Below are 20,554 nucleotides of genomic sequence, written 5' to 3'. Positions count from 1 at the left end.
TTGATAAGATGAGAATATAGAACATAGAAGTGTGCAAAGTGTAGAAGCAAATGGTTGGTGATATGATCCATGCCATAAATGCTATAGAATTTCAGGAAGAAAAAAATAATGTGGCTTCATAATGTCAAAGAAAGCTTCCTGAAGCAGGTGGAATATTCACAGGGCCTTTACGGATGGGGAGATTTAGATGGCGGACATGGAGGTATTCCAGGATAAGGAATCAGCGGAAGCAAATACAGAAAGGTGGAAATGAGCACAGCATGGGAAAGAATGAAAAGATCTAGAATTGGAAAGGACTTTGGAGTCCTTGTTCTCTAGTCCAACTGTCTCATTTATTTTACAGTTGAAGAAACAGAAGATTGTAAAGAATTCAGGTTGGCTGGGCTGGGGGGTTTTAGGGCTACTGTATGAAATAAGATGGGAAAAATAGGTCAAGTTAGTTTGCAGAGGGCATTAAATACTTAGACCAAAGGATGTGAATTGTAGAGAAGATTCTGCTGACTTTATAAAGCAGCTTCTTTTTTTTTTTTTTTAATGACCTTGACAAGTACCAATGAAAAACATTTTTACATAGAAGGAAAACAAAAAGGTTGTATTTAACATTGTGAAACTTTAACATACACCTTAATTTTTAAAAAGTGTATATTTAACCTAGTATGGTAGCAATCAACACTACTCTGCTTCCGTGTTCCTACCTAACATTACTAAGCAGAGCTTGCTTCTTAAACCAATTTTTTTTTCTTCCTAGAATCTTTTGGGGTTGGTAGTGTGATAAAGCTCTTAAATGAACAGAATTAAATATATATAGGAAACCAATTATATTGAACTATAGTTATCAATTCTTTTTAAAAATCACCAGGTTAAGAATTCTTGATGTAGAACATGAGCAACCATTCACATTGGGGTTTTCATTTACTCATCTGCTTAAAAAAAAAAAAAAAAAAAAAAAAAAAAAAAGGAAAGGGGTGGTCTAGAAGATTCGTTTCTTTCGACTCTGAATGTCTCCAATTTCTGTTACATCGTTTGTTAAAGATAAGTCTGGAAAGGAGGTTGATTCAGATCACAGAGAAGTGGAATGCCAGGCTAGGGAATTGCTACGCAGGGGATCATTTCGGTTTTAGCTTTTTCATCTGTAAAAATAAGAGGGCATTAGATGATGATGTCTGTCCCTTCTAACTCTTGACCTTTGATCTTGTGACACGGACCATATCTTCCAGGGGAGCGTGGAGCTCTAAACAGTGTGTGATTCTACGGCAGTGTTCTACAGCCGGAGACAATTTCCCGGCCTGAAGGAAGGTGGCAACCAAGAGTCAACACAAGGCAGGGCCTCTCTATCTTGCCTTTGTTCTCCTCTCGATGGTTCCTGCGCAAGCGCAGCGGGGCAGGCCCCGCCCCTGCTTTCGCCTCTGCAGTCGCGGGCGAAGGCGTTCGGCGCCTGCGCCTTTGCGCGCTCCGTTTACACGCTCCGGGGCCTGGAGACGCCGCGAGTTCCGGCTGTCGCGGCGGCTGCAGACCTCTGGGTCGGTTGCGACGAGTAACGGCGCCGGGGATCGCTCTGCCCCCTCCTCCGACATGTACCCGACCTGGGGCCGGTATGGCGGGGCCAGCCATTATCCGCCGCCCCCGGTGCCTCCGCCGCCCCCGCCCGTGGGGCTCCCCGAGGCCTCCCCGGGGCCCGGCGGCTACTCGAGCGCGGCGGCGCCGGCGGCCCCTGCCTCCTCGGGCTTCCTGAGCTTCCGCGAGCAGCACTTGGCGCAGCTCCAACAGCTGCAGCAGATGCACCAGAAGCAGATGCAGTGCGTCCTTCAGCCCCATCATCTCCCCCCGCCGCCCTTGCCGCCCCCTCCGGTCATGCCCGGAGGGGGCTACGGGGACTGGCAGCCGCCGCCTCCGCCGATGCCCCCGCCGCCAGGGCCGGTCTTAAGCTATCAGAAGCAGCAGCAGTACAAGCACCAGATGCTCCAGCAGCAGCACCGAGACGGGCCCCCTGGCCCAGTACCCATGGAACTGGACTCGCCGCCCGAATCCCCCCCAGTGCCCCCCGGTTCCTACATCCCTCCGTCCCAGACCTACATGCCCAGTCAGCCCCCGCCTTCTTATTTCCCCCAGTCCTCATCCCAGTCCTACCTGGCACCAGCTCAACCATCCCCTTCCCAATCCCCACCCTCCCAGTCCTATATCGCACCTTCCCAATCCACCTCTTCCTACTCCACCTCCTCTCAGTCTTATTTGCCCCATTCCCAGCCTTACTTGGCCCAGTCCCAGTCATCTCCTTCCCACTCTTCACAGTCCCATTCCAAATCACAGTTGGCTCCACCACAACCCAGCCCTTCTGGTACAAGTACAACTGCCCAGCAAGAGCCATTGGAGAGTGGTGCCAAGAACACAAGTGCTGAGCAGCCAGCCCCAGATCCTTCCACTATGACCCCACAGGTAAGCATTCATGTTGAACAGAGGCTTGGCCAGTTGGAGATTTTAAAGATTCACTAAAGAAAGAAAGTTCCTTAATGGAGCATGCATATTTTTAGAATCTGGAGGGTTTTTCTTTGGTTAGTTTGGTTCAATTTTATTAGGAATAAATCCAGAGGATTATGAAAATATAAAAAGGTCTAACCCAAGCATACAGACCAAGGAAATAATCAAGGTTACACAATCTCTTTTCTGCTTGAGAGAGATTTATACTTTATAAAATTGTAAACATTTAAAGAGATTTTAAATACTCAGGATTAGTGAGATGAGTAAAGGATGACATTTCAGTTAAATTTCAAGTTTAATTCTTTAAAAAGTGCTACTAAACTCATAATTACTGCTAAACATGGTAAATTGCTTTTCCATAGTAATTTAAACCAAAATATCCTTTGAAAAAATAAAGAAACCTGGTTTGTGTTATATACCCTAAACATATCAATATTTGCCTAATTTTAGCCATATATGTGTGTGTGTGTGTGTGTGTGTGTATAAATTCTGACAGCCATTTATAGCTAAGTAATTTTAACTTTCTAATAACTAAGGTTCTTTTCACTGCCCAATTCAAAATGGTTTTGGAAAATGAGGATTGTTTTGTCAAGAGTAGCCTTGTTAAGAGTGGTAATTGTTTTATATTTGATGGCTCTTCCCTGAAAGCATTTCCTTTGTAGTTACACAGGTTTCTCTCTTTACATTTAACCTTGTTGAGGAATCATTGGCTCAGAAAATTAGTTATAAATTCATACATCTTTTACCCTGCAACAATAGATGAATTCCATCATCTTGGTCATTAGTAATTCAATTGAATTTCACAAACATTAAATGCAGTATTGGCACTCTTCTAAATTAGAGAGATGGAAGCCTGCCCTTAAGGAGCTTATATTTTACTAAAGTTGGGATAATACAACCTATGCACAGATAAGTTAATACAAGATAATTTGAGGACAGAAAATACTAATGATTGGGAGTTGGGGAGTGATTGTGAGGACATGAAAAGTCTTTGTAGATGAGATCGCCACTGCTTGTGTGACTGCCTAAAGGCAGGAGATGGAATACTAAGTGTTCCCTGTATTTGATATTCTAATTTGGCTGGAATGTATAAAGTGGAATAAAATGAAATATGTATAGGTTGGTGCTAATGGGGTTGAATTTTATTTAATAGGCAATAAGGAACTGCTGCTTTGTAAAGGAAAAAAGGGTGGTGATGGGGAGAAACTGGAGACAATAATAATTCTGGCCAGAAGAGATGATTACAAACTAGGGTGGTAGCAGTGGAGAAGATAAAAGAAGGAACAATACTCAGCAACTATTTGCCTGGGGGAAGAGGTGGTATTGGGTGAGAAAAGAGGAGTCAAATATAACCTGAGTAATTTGGAAACTGGTGAAACTTTGGTGAAACTGGAAATGGGAAAGTTTGGAAGAAGGGTAGACTTAAAAAGGCTTAAGTGAGTTTGGTTTTGGATAAATTTAGTTTGAAATATTGACATAATATGATATCTAGGTAGAGATGTCCAGGAAACGGTTGGAAACATGGTACTACTAGAGTTGTTTAGAGTCTGCATTGAGATGGAATTGATAAGATAACTGATGGGAAAAGAATTAAAGAAGAAAAAAGCCTAGGATGGAGTCTTGGAAGACATCTATGAATTGGGAGTGAGAGATTTGCAATGATCCAACTAAGGAGACTTAAGAAACAAGGGGAGAAGGGGAAAAAAAAAATTCATTAAATGTCGATTGTATTTCGAGGTTTGATAAGTTTTATAAGAGAAGGGAAGGGTGTGGTATAATAAAAAGAATCCTGGATTTGGGTTGAGTTGTGGGTTTGCTATTTACTATCTGTGTAACCCTCTGTATAGTTTGTTCTGGAGTAAATAGTTTGTTCAAAAAGAATTAGCACCTTTGATTCGGGCCTCCCTCACTTAAATCCAGTTCACTTGCATGTCATGGCATCACCTCCTTGATACCATGGTCCTCTTCCAGAAGGAAGAACAAACAAGCACTTCGGATATGAGGGTTTGCTGAACCTTTTCAGGGCTGCTTATCTACTTGGCAATAGTAGATAACTCTCACCTGTTGCTCCAAGAAGCCACACACAGTGACCACATCCCAATAAATTGTCTTGGCAGATGGACAAAACCATTTTGAGTATAATTGATACGTTTCAAACCTGTGAGTTAAAGAGGTATCTACTCCAAGCCTGTGAATACTTCCCCTGGCAGAATGAGAGGATAAGAAGAATCTGTTCCCATGACATGGAGGTGGTTGAAGCAGGAGCTGTGGAGTGCTTAGAGCTTAGTCAGACATTGAAGATGACAGGATCATCCAATACATCCTGGACCATCATCACTCTTCATAACTTTTTTCTTACTACTGGACTTGGAAGAATGAGAGAATGAAGCCAAAAACTTTGTGCTGTTTTGCCTTGCCTAAATCCATTTCACAAGCTAGTCAAGATAATTACCCAGAATATCATTTATCCTCTTTGAAAATGAAGGACAGACAACTACCAAAAGCTTCATTTGGGCTTCTGGTTCCTCATCCATAAAATGAAGGGGTTGGATTATTTATCTCTAACATCCTTTCTGTCTATTTATGATCTTATGAACCATTTATGAAAACCAGGAGAGGAAAGAGCAAAAGAAGGCCTTTTTTGTAGTGTCAGATGCAGCAGAGTATTCAAAAAGGAAGAAGACTGAGAAAATGCCATTGGATTTGGTAACTTCTGAGAGAGCAGAGTGGAGAGTTCAGAAGCCAGGGACTGAAAAGTGAGGAAGTGGAAGTCTTGAGTATAGACAACTCTTTCTTGGATCTAGCAGTGAGTGAAGATATAGGACGATAGAGTGATAAAAAGATATGGGCAAGTGAAAACTTTATCAAGGATGAATGGAGCTTTTAAGAGTATTTTTAGGCATTAGGGAATGAGCCAGTTAAGGAATGATTTTGTGGTAAGGGAGGGAATGAACAGGAAGGGAAGGTTTTTTGGAGGAGATGAAATCAGGCATATGAATAAAGGAATTAGCATTGGCAAGAAGAGAAGTCTTTTCCTCAAATTGGAACAATCTGAAGTAATTTGAGGATGGTAGAAGGTAATAAAGTATGAAATAGAGTCAATGAAGGGAATTATAAATTTATGGATTTCTCTCATATGAGAGATGGAGTGGAAGTGGCTTGAGGAAAAGGACAAGATTCAGTCAGTTACTGTGGGGGTAAAATAATTCTGGGAAGAGTAAAAAGAATGGCTTATAAGTGCAAGGTATCTAGTAATATTAGATACTACTTTAATTTCTATTGGATTCAGTTGTTATAGTTATTTGACTACTCTAGCAGTATCAGCAACCCAAGAAGTATGAGTAGAGAAAGGCAAGTGGTAAGTGGAGTAGAGGAGGTAATAATGGTGGCAATGAGAAGGTGACTTAGGGTTGAAAATGAACAGATGTGAATGGTGGAAGGACAGAGGAGCAAGGATTTAAGAGAGAAAGATAATGCACAGTTTAACTTGTCCAGATTGTTGATAAGAAAGTGAGCCTAGAGTAAGGATGAGAAAGGAGAAAGTATAGAAATGGTCTTGGAACTAAGGTGGTGGTAAGGATGAAGAATAAATTCTTAGAGAGAGGTAAAACAGAAAAGAAGTCAAGAAATTAATGTGAGAAAGGAGAATATCAGAAACTAATAACATGAAGTAATGATACTATCTTGTGATTACTCCTGGGTGTAGCTGAGGTAAAAGGGAGGAAATCATTGGCACTGAAGAAGTGACAAACTAGGAGTCAGGATATTTAAAGGGACATTCTGTTTGGTTATTGGCATCCTCAAGTACAAGTTCTTTTACAAGAGATTCTTTTAGGAGATTGCCTGGTACAGTTAAAAAAAAAAAAAACCTTGATTCAAGCCAAAGGACCTGAATTTAAATCCTGCTTAGTATGCTTACCAGCTGTGTGAGGTTGGGGAAGTCATTTAACCTTTCTGAGCTTCAGTTTCTTCATCTGTAAAATGAAGAGAACAGACCAGAAAACCTCTAAGTCTTATCTACTTCTAAATCCATGATCCTTAAAAAAAGGAGAAAGTGACTAATAGGCTTGTAGGTGACAGCAACAGTAACAAGACAAGTTGATATCATTGTTACTACTTTTTGTAGGATGACTGAATCATTGTTACCATTCTTTGAAAACTGGTACTTTGTCTAAGTAGATGGTGTCTATTTGTGAGATTCCCAATTGGCTCATAATACTTAGGTTCTCTTATAAGATTCAGTTATTAAACTCTCACCAATCTTTATTTTTTTAATAGTATTTTATTTTTCCAAATACTTGCAAAGATTTCAACATTCACCTTTGCAAAACTTTGTTCCAAATTTTTCTCCCTCCCTCCTCTCTCCCCAAGATAGCAAGCAATCTGATATAGGTTAAATAGGGGCAAATCTTCTAAACATTTCCCCATATTTGTTGTACTGTACAAGAAAAGTCAGATCAAAAGTGGAGAGAAAAAAAAAGTGAAAGAAAAAACCAAGCAAACAGCCAAAAAAAAAAATCACCCATCTTTATTTTAATAAGACATAGATACAAATGTTTGTTGAATTGTCTACCAGAAATATAACCAATTCATGTTTCTTTGTGGTCTGTTCTTTGCCCTACTCTTCAAATATAGCCACAACATAGAAAATATCCATAAAAACATCACAAGTCTTTTCTGTCAGCATCCCAGAAAAATTGAGCAACCATATTCACTTCTTCATCTTCTTGTTCTCCTGATCATTATTTTTGCCACCATTTTATATCAGTCTGACCCCATATTTTAAAGTTTATTTTTAATATTCTTTTAAAATATTTGTGAGGATAAAGGTCATCTTGGCTCCTGGTCAGTTGTCAGTTTTTTCTTGAGTCCATTGTGGCCGTATACTTTCAGCTGTGGGAAGATTAGAACCTCTGGTGCAAGATGATATAGCCACAACATAGAAAATATCCATAAAAACATCACAAGTCTTTTATGTCAGCATCCCAGAAAAACTGAGCAACCATATTCACTTCTTCATCTTCTTGTTCTCCTGATCATTATTTTTGCCACCATTTTATATCAGTCTGACCCCATATTTTAAAGTTTATTTTTAATATTCTTTTAAAATATTTGTGAGGATAAAGGTCATCTTGGCTCCTGGTCAGTTGTCAGTTTTTTCTTAAGTCCATTGTGGCCATATACTTTCAGCTGTGGGAAGATTAGAACCTCTGGTGCAAGATGAAGTGAGCAAATGTAGGTATTCTCAGATTTGATATGACTTGTTACTGTTTTTGCTTTATATATATATATATATATATATATATATATATATATATATATATAAGCTACGGCAGAGTAATTGGACATTGCTTCACTGAGTTTGGATCCTTCAGAGAGATCCAAGGACCCAAAATCTCCTGTGACTTGTTCTTGTAACAATGATGGTTTCTTTGATCACGAAATATTTTTTTAAATGTTAACTAATGATTAATCTCTTCTAGAATCTTCCCAGGAGTTGAAGTTAGGCTCATTGGGCTGTAACTTAAAGACATTCTCTTATTTCAAATGTCAGGACATTTTTGAACATTTCCAGTTGTGGTGGTACGTCTCCTGTTATTGATCTTTCTTGGTCCCACAATCATTTTCTCTAGTTTTTTAATTTCTTCTGAAATGAGCATGTAGATAATTTGAGACTGATTGACTTTTTGATATTTCATTCAAGTTGAAGATTGAAAGGATGGATGATTCCCTTTACTTTATTGTTGAGATCTTTCAGTTATGTTTGACTTTTTGTGATCCCATTTGGAGTTTTTTTGGTAAAGGTACTGGAAGTGGGGCAGTTAGATGGCACAATAGATAGAGCACCAGCCCTGAAGTCAGGAGGACCTGAGTTCAAATGTGATCTCAGATACTTAACACGGCCTAGCTGTGTGACCCTGGGCAAGTCACTTAACCCCAACTCCTCAAAAAAAAAAAAAAAAAAAAAAAAAAAAGGTACTGGAAGTGTTTATCATTTCTTCAAATCCTTTTATAGACAAGGGAAACAGGGTGAAGTGACTTGCCCAGGATTACATGGCTAGTAAGTGTCTGAAGTCTGATTTGAACTCAGATCTTCCTGGCTTGAAGTCCTTGCTCTATTCTTCCATCACTTAGGGGGAAGATAGTATTAGAGATCAATGAAGAATTTAGTTAAAAATTTAGTTAATTTAGTTAATTTCAATTATTAGCTCAAAGATCAAACATGAAATCCACTGGCTTTTAAAACCTTTTATAAGCTGGCTGGCTCTTCCTTTTCTAGTCTTCCTATACTTTATTGTTCTTCAAGTATTCTATGATCCATACTGTTCCTCCCACAAAACATTCCATCTCATTATCATTAGCTGTCCTCCATACTTAGAATGCTCTCTCTATCTCTGCTTTCCTGATTTTCTTTAAGTCTCAGCTAAAATTCCTTCTACAAAAGACTATTCCAGTTCACCTTAATGCTAATGTGTTTCTACTAAGAAAATCTTTGCCATTTATCTTGTTATTTTGTAGGTACTTATGTAGTTTACATATTGTCTCCCTTATTTGAATGTTAGTTTCTTGGTTTAGCACAATCCCTGGCATCTGGTAAGCACTTAATAAATGTATAATAGTTGTCCACTTATAACTCTAACCCACAAAAATTCCAGTGTCTTCTGAACAGATAGAAAATTTTGTGTACAATTATTCCAAATAAGAGTGTGCAATTTATAGGCTAGCCTCTTCTGTACACTTTAAATTGTCTTCCTTTTACAGGAACAATCAAATTTTAATTTTGAACAAAAAGTTTTTTGGCATATGTGATTATTAAAATTAATTTTGATTACTTAAGAGACTTTCCTCTTGTATTATTGTGTTACAGACTTTTTTTTTTTTTTTAAACATGTACCGATATATGACACTTCTAAACATTTACTGTTAGGTGTTTTTTTTTTTTTTTTTTGATTTTATAATTTATGCATCTTGGCATTGTTTATGCTTATAGTCTCAAAGAATTTATCAATTAACTAATTCAGGCAGAATCTTTTAATGCTTTAAGTTTAAGAATAGAAGTACAAATAAAAATTAATTCTTTAAAATGTCTTTTTTTTTTTTTTTTGCTTTGAAATATTAAGAAATTGGGCATATAATGTGATCTGAACTTATAATAAATTTACATTATCCAACTGTAATTGGAATGTAACCAACATCAGAAACAGTGGAAATTATATTTAAAAAGGTGTCCTGTCATCTTCTCTATTTCTGCATCCTAAGAACCATTGGGTCTGACTCATAGCAGAAATCTATGTATGTTGTCTGCCCTATTACAGTGTAAACTCTTTGAGAGATGTCTTACTTTTCAATTTCACCAACTCTTGGAATATAGGGTCTTGTGCATAGGAATTAAACTTTTTTTTTCTCAATAGTATTTTGTTTTTCCAAATACATGCAAAGATAGTTTTCAGCAATTATTTTCATAAGACTTTGTGTTCCAAATTTTTCTCCCTCTTTTCCTTATCTCCCCCTTCCCAAGACAGCAAGCAATCTGATGTAAGTAAATTATGTACAGTACAGGAATTATTACATGCTTTTTCATTCATTCCTGGAGGAGGTAATTTATTTACTCAGCTCTTTTTCTGAACAAAATATAAACTGTACATTTCCTTGACTTGAAATGCCTTATAGTATTTTCTAGTATCATGTTATGTAGTAATAATTAGCATTAATAGAGTGTTTTAGATTTGCAAAGCACTTTATAAATATTATTTCATTTTGTCTTCATAATAACCCTGGGAAGAGATAGGTGGCTAATTATTCTCATTTACAAATGAGGAAACTGAGACAGGCTGCAGTTACATAATTTGCCTAGAGTTACACAGTAAGTCTTTAAGCCTGGATTTAAACTCATTTCTGACTGAAGGTCCAGTACTCGCTACACAATGGAAATGATTGCTTCCTCACAAATTTGTAAGGAAAAAAAAAAAAGTAGATGGAGTACTTAGGAGTAAGAAAATGGTATTTGTATCAAAATAAGCCTTATGTACTTCTTTAAGGCTCACTCGGGTTTTTGTTTATATGTGTGTGTGTGTGTGTGTGTATACATACATTCTTCTGAATATCTTTTTAAAATTTTTGAATAGCTTTTTATTTTCAAAATACATGTAGTTTTCAACATTCACCCTTGCAAAACCTTGTGTTACAAATTTTTCTCCTTCCTCCTCCTCTAAACAGCAAGTAATCATGGTTAGTTCTTCTAAATAATTCTAAATATATTTCCACACTTATCATGCTGCACAAGAAAAATCAGATCAAAAAGGAAAAGAATGAGAAAAGAAAACAAGTAAAACAACAAAAATGGTGAAAATACCATGTTGTGATCCACATTCAGTCCCTATAATCTCTTTCAGAATGCAGATGGCTCTCCCTATCCCATGTCTATTGGAATTAACTTGAATCATCTATCTCATTGTTGAAAAGAGCCAAATCTTTTCAGAGTTGATTATCACGTTATCTTGTTATTGCTGTGTATAATGTTCTTTTGGTTCTACTCAATTCACTTGGCATCACATCATGTAAATCTCTCCGGGCCTTTCTGAAATCATCCCGCTGATCATTTCTTATAGAACAATAATATTCCATGACATTCACATACCATAACTTATTCAGTCATTCCCCAAATGATGGGCATCTACTCAGTTTCCAGTTCCTTGCCACTACAAAAAGGGCTGCTACCAACATTTTTGCACATTTGGATTCTTTTCCCTCTTTAGTGATCTCTTTGTGATTCAGACCCAATTGAAACACTGCTGGATCCAAAGGGTATGCACAGTTTGATAGCCCATTGTTCATAGTTCCAAATTAACTCTCCAGAATAGTTAGATAAGTTCACAACTCCACCAACAATGTATTAGTGTCCCAGTTTTCCCAAAGCCCTGCCAACATTTATCATCTTTTCCTGTCATCTTAGCTAATGTGGGAGGTATTTTTTGTTTTAATTTGCATTTTCTTTAATAATGATTTAGAGCATTTTTCCATGACTAGAAATGGCTTTAATTATCTTTTTAATATCCTTTGATCATTTATCAATTGAAGAACGACTTGTATTCTTAAAAATTTGAGTTAATTCTCAATATATTTTAGAAATGAGGCCTTTATCAAAGCCCTTAGATATAAAAATTTTCCTGCTTCCCTTCTAATCTTGGCTGAATTGGTTTTGTTTGTACAAAAACTTTTTAATTTAACGTAATCAAAATTACTGGATGTCTTTTTTAAAAACATCAACATAGTTTCCTTTGGCATCTCTTTCCCTCCTCCTTGGCCTCCCAGAAGTCCATCCCATGTAATAAATAGCATTTTTTCCCCTCAATAATATTTTATTTTTCCAAATAGTTGTAGAGATAGTTTTCAACATTCATTTTTGTAAAACTTTGGGTTCCAAATTTTTCTACTTACCTCACCCCTCTCCAAGACAGCAAACTATCTGATATAAGTTAATATATGCTATCCTTTTAAACATATTTCCATATTTGTCATATTGTGCAAGAAAAATTTGACCAAAACAGTTGATCATCATATAATCTTGTTTATGTATACAGTGTTCTCCTGGTTCTGTTCTTTTCCCTCAGCATCAGATCATGTAGGTCTTCCCAGGCTTTTCTGAAATCAGCTTATCAATAAATAGCATTTTTTAAAAAAACAAAACAGAAAAAGAAGGAAAAAAAATCAACGTAACTAATTGAGAAAGTCTGAAAGTACATCCATGAATGATGGACCTTTCATCTTTGAAAAGTGGTGGAATGAGATTTTTTTTCTTTTGGGCTATGTTTATTCTTTTCTCTTTCTGAGGCAATTGGGATTAAGTGACTTGCCCAGGGTCACACAGCTAGGACGTGTTAAGTGTCTGAGACCAGATTTGAACTCAGGTCCTCCTGACTTTAGGGACTGGTGCTTTATTCACTGTGCCACCCGCTGCCTTGACAGTCATGCTTATTCTTTATAATTTTGACTTTATTTTTGTTTGTTTTCATTTATATTGTTGTAATCATTGTATATGTTGTTTTCTTGACTTGTCTTCATTCTTGCATCAACTTATGTAGATCTTTCTTCATTTCCTTAATATTTTTCACTTTCATAATTTCTCACAACAGTAATATTTCATTGTGTACCCAAACTGCATTTAGCCATTCTCAAGTCAGTGAGCATCTACTTTGTTTTCATCTTTTTGTTATCACAAAAAGTGATGATAAAAATCATATTGTGTTTATGGATACTGTTTTCTTATCAGTGGCTTCTTTAAGGTATAAGCCTAGCAGTCAAAACTTTGTATCAAAGAGTATGGACATTTTAGCCACTTTATTAACATAATATCATATTGCTTTGCAAAAATGAATTGTACAAGTTCTAGTAGGTCCTGCCCAAACTGGAAAGTTTTTAAGGTATTTGCCCCCAGGGGTGGTTGTCAAAGGAGCATCTTAGTGAAGTTTGGAGTTTCTCTGCTGGCTTCATGGTGATAAGTTTTGACTATCTGAAAAGTTGAAAACTATTTACTTGATTTACAGAAAGGTTGCTATTTTCATTTGTAGAGTACCTGCCTGTAATAATGAAATCATAGATTCTTAAAAATTTTGAAGTATAGACTATACTTCAAGATGGAAGATAGGGAGATATGCTGTTTTTGTTTCAAATCAACAAATATTTATTAAACATCTTCTGTGTTCAAAGCAGTGTGCTACTTTCTAGGAATGAAAGACAAAAACAAAGGTAGCTCCTGATTCCAAGAATCTTCCATTGTTCACACTTATACAGAGAAGTAAATCCAAGATAATTTAAGGAGGAAGAGAGTGAGCACTAAAGATTAGAGGCATCAGGATTAGTTTGAGGATGGGACATGAGAGTTGAGCCTTGAAGGAAGAAAAGGATTCTGAGAGGAAGGATACTAGTGGCACAAAGGACAGAGATCAGATTCAGAAAAATAGCTAGTATTCCAGTGTGGTGGGAATGCAGGTTTTGTGTAGGGGAGCAGTGTTAAGTAAAGCTGGAAAGGTAGTTAAGATTCACATTGTAGAGGGCCTCAGTTTGTGGATTGAGGAGTTTTTATTTTATATTAGAGGCAATAAATTAGCAGCCTTTGAATCCTTTGAGCAGGAAAATGAACTACAGAGAGATTTAGCACTACAGAAAGAAAAAGTAATATATCACTCAGACTTTTTGTGCTCAATATTATACGTGGCACCAGTAGAGATAGGGGGGGAAGAAGATATAGGCATAAGTAACATATTTTAATTGGAGGGAAAAAAAGATCAACAAGCCTGAAGCAATGAGAGAACAATAAAAGAAAAAGTTAAGTCAGTGAACTATAATTGCAGTAAGTTCAGAGAAAGGAGAAATTGCTGGGAGGTTGGAATATTTGAAATAAAGCTTTGTGAAGGAAATGGGATTGGCTATGCTCTTTGGGTATAAGATGATGAGATCAGTTGCATAAACATGGGAGTAAAGATTAGCTCTTAAGTGAATGTTAAAAGAATAACATACTATTTCTGATCTGACATCTAACAAACCAGCCACATTTCTAGATTATGATTAATCTAGAATGGCAACATATGCTTTTAAAAAAGAATGAGGGAGAGGAAGAAGGGATATGGAGGAGGTATCTCTATTTAGAGGTGTTGACTTTATATGTCCCAAGGATGTTTTGTTTCCCTCCACAAAGAGGAGGGATTGGAAGTATTTCTCTAGTTTGTGGCTCAAAACTATTTGTCTCTTTCATGCTTCCTGAAAAAGACAGGCCCTCATACATAGACATAAACACACACACGTAACACACACACACACACACTCACTCACTCATTCACTCACTCTATTTTCCTCAACCCTTTTTCAGAGATAAGTAGCTTATATAAGTGATTCTCACAAATAATTTTCTTTGTAGGAACAGCAGCAGTATTGGTATAAGCAGCACTTGCTTAGCCTGCAGCAAAGGGCTAAAGCACATGCACAGGGACAGCAACCACTAAAGGGCCCTGGAGTAGTGAAAGATGCACCAGAGCCAGTGAAAGAAGAAACTACAACAACCAGTCAAATCCCTGAACCTCCTCCATGTCAGGACCCCCCATTACCACCCCCAAGTGAAGAGGTTCCACCTCCTCTCCCTCCTGATGAACCCCAGGTAAGCCATACACTTAATTCCTTGGCATTAAGTAGGGATTTTAAAAATGGATATGTAGGCTGTATATAATTTGGAGGTAAAGAGCCAAAATAACAGTATTCAATGACTTTAAAAATATAAAGTTAAAAATTAAAATTAGAAAAAAGAAAAGAAAAAGCACGACAAAATTCAAAATCCTTGTAACCAGGCAGGACACATTCCTGCATTGGCCATGCCTTGGTCTGTATCCTGGGTCCTCTGGAATTATGATTGATAATTGTGTGTATAGAGTTCTTAAGTTTTTCAAAGTTGTTTTTGTGATGTTGTTGTATAATAAAATACTAGACTAATTAAAAAATATTGTAAAGACATCATTAAAAAGCAACAAAACTCAAGTCACATACAACAGATCAAGTTAATAACATATTATCAGAGTTGAATTATACATCCTTTCCTTTCTATTTATAATGGACAATAACTGAAAAATGATATCAGTTCTAAGCATTGCTGATTATTTGGTGATTTTACTCCAAGAGAGAAGGATAAACAGGGAAGCAGGTGGTTTGGGCAGTTTGGGAAGTATCTGTTATCTCAAAACAAAATATACTAGTCACCAAAAATAACCTTTTAGAGAAAAATGCATAGCTACATCTATCACTAATAAATTAAGGAAAATTTCTTTTCTCTTAACTTAGTTCCAGATGATAGAGAGACTCTTTATTCTACACCATGTACTTCCAGATACTGAAGGGATATTTAATTATTTTAGATATTCACTTTTCAAAGTTTGAAAGCTATCAAACATTGTATCCTTTTAAATTTTATTCTAAGTCGTTTCTATGTTATTGTTTTATGTGGCAGTTTGTTCTTAGTATTAAGGACATATTCGTATGTTAAATATTGGTTCAGGAAGAGTAGAAATTGTGAGAATCCAAAGTTCATAATTTCCTTAAGAAGTTTGAACTAAGAAATTGTTGGACTGTAATAGTTATCTGGCTTCATTTGTTATAAAAGTTGCAAAAAATGGAAAGAAAAGGATCATAACTCTTTTCAGATTTTATATAAAGGGGAAAAAAAAAAGTAGATGTATAAATATATAGGTTCACTCTCTAATGAAGAACTGAAGATTTTGATTTATAATTATGACAATAACTACTCCCATGTTCATTATGGGCCCTTGTGGGGTTAAAGAATAAAGTGTCCTCTATGGGCCAGGCACTGTGCTTAGCACTTTACAGATATTATTATCTCATTTGATCTTCCCAAGACTCTGTCAGGCAGGTGCTATTACTGTAAAGTTGAAGTCCCTCTTTGCCATTTCACATATATGGTAAGAAAGATCACCCAAATTGGTCAGATAAATTGTAGGGACTGAAGGCTCTCTGGGAAATTTTAAAATACCATGCAAGTCTCAATTGTGTATGTGTGTGTGTGTGAGAGAGAGAAAGAGAGAGATACACGATAACTTTGATTATGTATTCTTTTTTCTTTAGTCTGAAGACTCTGAAGAAGAGGCCAGGTTAAAGCAATTACAGGCTGCAGCGGCACACTGGCAGCAGCATCAGCATCATCGAGTTGGCTTTCAGTATCAGGGAATAATGCAGAAGCATGCCCAGCTACAGCAGATCCTACAACAGTACCAGCAGATCATACAGCAACCACCACATATACAGGTTACTTTCTCATTAATTGATCAGTATAAAGGATATGAGCTTTGTTCCTAGGATCTAAGATTACAGAGTCATTGGATTATAGATTTTTGAATGTAAAAGAATTTGATCAGTTTGTTAATCCATCCTTCTTATTTTGTTGATAAGGATGCAGAGACTCAAAGACATGAAGCTGTGTTTTGAACCTGGGTACTCTGATTTCGAGTCCATCACTTTTTTTTTCACAGAACTATGCTTTTCTTTATCAATTGTTGCCTTTATAAAATATGGAGAGTACTAAGATTATCAGATGAACAACAGCAATTGGGTCTTCTGCAGTGGTTTTCCAGTTGCCTGGTGCTTTCCCTTCTGTATGAGAGGGTTTCTGCTTATTGTTATAGGCTTGAAAGCCCAAGGTGCTGTACTGTACAATTTTTTGTTCACTTCCAGACTTAGGGTATCAGAGGGTGATCTCTAGCTGTTAGGATTATCTTATGAAATTGACTTAAATCCAGTTTTACTATATTTTCTCTGGAATCCTTCACAAAAGCAACATAAAGGGAGATAAATGTTTGTCTCTTTTAGTCAATTGTTGATATATTCGAAATTGAATTGAGGAAATAAATATTTCCTTTAAGGATTTTCTGCTTATTTTTTTTTCCTGAGTATATGGTAAGTGGAAGACATGTTAAATAAATTTTCAAAAGGAAAAAAATGAATATTATTTAAATTAATAAGTTTACTTTTCTAAAGTCTTCAGTTTTTCTTTTTCCCATGTACTTAGTCTTTTGATTACAATGAAGCCCCTATTTTAATTATTTTTAATTATTTTTTTCTCTTCATTTTATAGACTATGTCTGTAGATATGCAGTTGCGGCATTATGAAATGCAGCAGCAGCAATTTCAGCATCTATTCAAAGAATGGGAACGAGAGTTTCAGCAGTGGCAGGAACAGCTCCATACCTATCCTCACAAAGATCAACTTCAAGAGTATGAGAAACAGTGGAACTCATGGCAAGGACATTTAAAAGCTACTCAGTCCAGCCTTCAGGAGAAAGTGAGCACACTTCAGAATGTGAAAAATCAGTATATGGGAAGCATGACAATACCACCTCCATTTGTTCCATATTCTCAAATGCCTCCAGCAATACCAACAATGCCCCCTCCTGTATTGCCTCCATCTCTGTCAACATCATTACCACCACCAGTTATGCCCCCTACTCTGCCTGCCACAGTACCCCCACCTGTGATGCCCCCACCAGTGATGCCTCCTCTACCAACATCTGTTCCTCCACCTGGGGTGCCTCCATCTCTGCCTTCAGCTGGACCTCCACCAGTTCTTCCTCCACCATCTCTCTCTTCAACTGGGCCTCCACCTGTTCTTCCTCCACCATCCCTTTCCTCAACAGCAGCCCCACCCGTATTGCCTCCTCCACCTTTGTCATCAGCAACACCCCCTCCAGGAATGCCTCCCCCAAATCTCAGTTCAGGAGTTCTTCCCCAAGGCTTACCCCCTCAATTAACTACCACATCAGTTCCACCAGCTACCAATTCTCAAAGCTCAAAAGCTCCAGATAAACCTAGACCAGCACTACTTCCCACTCCTATATCCTTTGGTTCTCCTCCTCCTTACCATCCTCCAATAAAATCATCCATGGGCTCTTCAGAACAAGTGAACTCTAAAGTTCCTCTGCCGTTCAGTTCTTTCTCATCTGAACAAGGACATATGGAATCCAAAATTCCTGCTACAGGATCATCACCTGCTTCAAATCAGCCTGGGAGCACAATTAAAGATACACCAGTGAGATCAGGTGGGCTGCTTCCAGATCCTCCTAGAAGTGCTTATTTAGAAGGTCCAAGAGGCGGTCCTAGGTATGTTTGATGTTCCTTTGCTGATTATGATTTGTATAGAAACTAATGTTAAAAACTCAATTAACATAGTTAAAATATGTACTTTCTGTTGGGTGGTTGTTGTTGGGGTGTTCCTTTTTACCTTTGAAGATCACTGATCTGACTACAAGGGAAAACACTGTTCCAGATTTATAGGTAAATTCTATAAGATGTCTAAAATGTAGCTAATATTTATTCTACATAAGTTATTTCCAAAAATTAAGAAAAAAGTACTCTTATCTGATTCATTTTTTGAGACAAATATAGTCCTGATACCCAATCGAGTGAGGGATGAAGCAAAAAATACCTATAAGCCAATATTAACAATGAATAAAATTAAAAACTTCCCCCGCCCTCCCCATGCAATTGGGGTTAAGTGATGTGTCTAGGGTCACACATCTAGGAAGTGCTGTTTTTGAGGTCAGATTAGAATTCGGGTCCTCCTGACTTCAGGGCTGGTGTTCTATCCACTGCGCCACCTAGCTACCCCTAAAATTAAAAACTTTTAAATAAAATCCTAGAAAAGATTTATAGAACAATATATCAAAAAATTATTTCACTGTAGCCAAGTTGGACATATATTAGCAATGCAAAAATAGTATAGCATTAAATCAACAACATAATCATAATTAAAATAAAAGCCACATGATCATACCAGCAGATACAAAAAATTCTTTGATACAGTTCAATCCTTATTATAAAAAAAAAACCTTAAATGATATTATCATATCAGAATAATAATAATAAAAGGGGTAGATCTAGAACAATTTTTAAATGTAAAGAATATATATCACAAAGTTTAGTGTCTGCACTGAATAAACCTCAGAGGCTGTCTCAATATGTGAATAAAGCAATGATGCTCTACTTCTTGTATTTGAAGGCACTTTTAGAAATGTTAAGATTAACAAAGAGGAAAGAGAAATTGAATGCATGAAAATTTGCAAAGATAAAAAATGATTTACTTTAAAAACAACAGGGAATCAAACTGATATTAGTTTCAGTGAAGTAGGAAGTTTCAAAAGAAATTTATAGTAAACTGTGTCTGTGACAAATAGGACAAATTCTTTTTTGTGACAAAATCTAGGCAGAAATAATAAAGAAATCCCATTCAAGATAATACAAAAACTACAAATTATCTAAGAGTTTTCCTGTATACATACAGTAAAAATGTAAATAGATTTGCAAATGCTTATTTTTGGGGGGAGAGATAGAACAACTCAATCTTTAAAAATGTTTATTGATTTTTGTTCTTAAGTCATGTGGGAAGAATATTGGAGTTCTTTTTAAAACTATTTGTTCATATGATTTATTCACTGGAAAATGACTCTTGGTCTTTTACATTTACCTCTAAATATTTTGGATATCATACCCTTATCAAAAATAGTTGATATGGGGGCAGCTAGGTGGAACATTTCCTAGTTCTGTGACTTTCAACAACTCACTTAAACCCAATTGCCTCAGCCAAAAAAAAAAAAAAAGTTGCTATGAAGATTTCAAGATACTCTTTTTTGCATAATTTTTGTTTGCTTTATGGAATAAAACAAACATTCTGTGACTTAGCACAATAAAAAATGATTGTACATGAAACTGCAAATCTCCTATATACAATTTGCTATTCCTTTCAAGTATTTTGGTATAATTTTTAATATAATTCAGACAAGTCTTAGATAAACAGTAAGTTGATTTTATTAGGAACAAAATAATGCACACATTCATGTACGGTGTCATATCTAACACTTATTTGGTATTCACATACTTTTTACTTTATGCAATGATTATCAGTTTGCCAAAAATAATTTGTCAGCTAGAGAGTGGAGAAAAACAGATGACAAATACTAAAGAGGTGAAAATAAGTAAATGATTCTTATAGTTCTCTTGTAAGATTTTTAAGATACTCTTTAAAGAAATAAAGAATGAATAAAAATTGGAGGAACAATCATTACTATAATAAAAATGACTACCTTCTGAATAAATTTAGTATGTCAGTCAAATAGACAAGATACATGTTATGGAGCTATATAATCTAATTCTTTTGGAGGAACAAAAGGTCAAAAATCTCAAGCAAAATAAAGGAAAAAGTAGGAATAAAGGAGTTGGGATGATAGTATTTTCAGAGCTCAGATTATATTATAAATCAGTAATCAAACTATTTGGTACTGGTTAAAAATTATGAAAGTAAATCAGTTGAACTTACTAGATAAAGATAGAAACTCTCAAATTTAATGACCAAGCTATTTGGCAACTACTGTAAAAAACTGGAAAATAGTTTGATAGGAATTAATTACGTTAGACTAACATCAAAGTCAGGTGATTTTCAAAATTTTGGCTAAGTAAAGAGATCACGAAAGAAAAAATATGTAATTATATAAAATGAGAAAAATTTTTGTCTGAATCTAGTTAATATATATGG

At 36.3% G+C, this 20,554-nt stretch overlaps 1 protein-coding gene across 8 annotated transcripts in view; it reads left to right on the top strand.

The window, feature by feature from the left end:
• The first annotated feature begins 1,396 nt into the window (after positions 1-1,396).
• The window catches only part of YLPM1 (YLP motif containing 1), an 80,608-nt gene continuing 61,450 nt past the window's right edge, over positions 1,397-20,554 (top strand). For 4 of the 8 annotated variants that reach the window (XR_002770138.2, XM_031952517.1, XM_031952514.1 and 1 more), the window contains exons 1-4: positions 1,397-2,433; positions 14,390-14,626; positions 16,099-16,278; positions 17,105-18,126. Coding sequence is in view for 5 of the 8 variants with exons in the window: in XM_031952517.1 (XP_031808377.1) it covers positions 1,573-2,433; positions 14,390-14,626; positions 16,099-16,278; positions 17,105-18,126 (2,300 nt within the window). In the remaining 3 variants the exon portion in view is untranslated. The remainder of the gene's footprint in view (positions 2,434-14,389; positions 14,627-16,098; positions 16,279-17,104; positions 18,127-20,554) is intronic. The other 4 variants (XR_004232001.1, XR_004232000.1, XM_023502080.2 and 1 more) reach the window with 2 other exon arrangements.

The sequence above is a fragment of the Sarcophilus harrisii genome, chromosome 2, assembly GCF_902635505.1.
Source record: "Sarcophilus harrisii chromosome 2, mSarHar1.11, whole genome shotgun sequence".
NCBI lineage: Eukaryota > Metazoa > Chordata > Mammalia > Dasyuromorphia > Dasyuridae > Sarcophilus > Sarcophilus harrisii.
The sequence above is the reverse complement of the archived record's forward strand: the minus strand, read 5'-3'. Positions and strand labels throughout refer to the sequence as shown.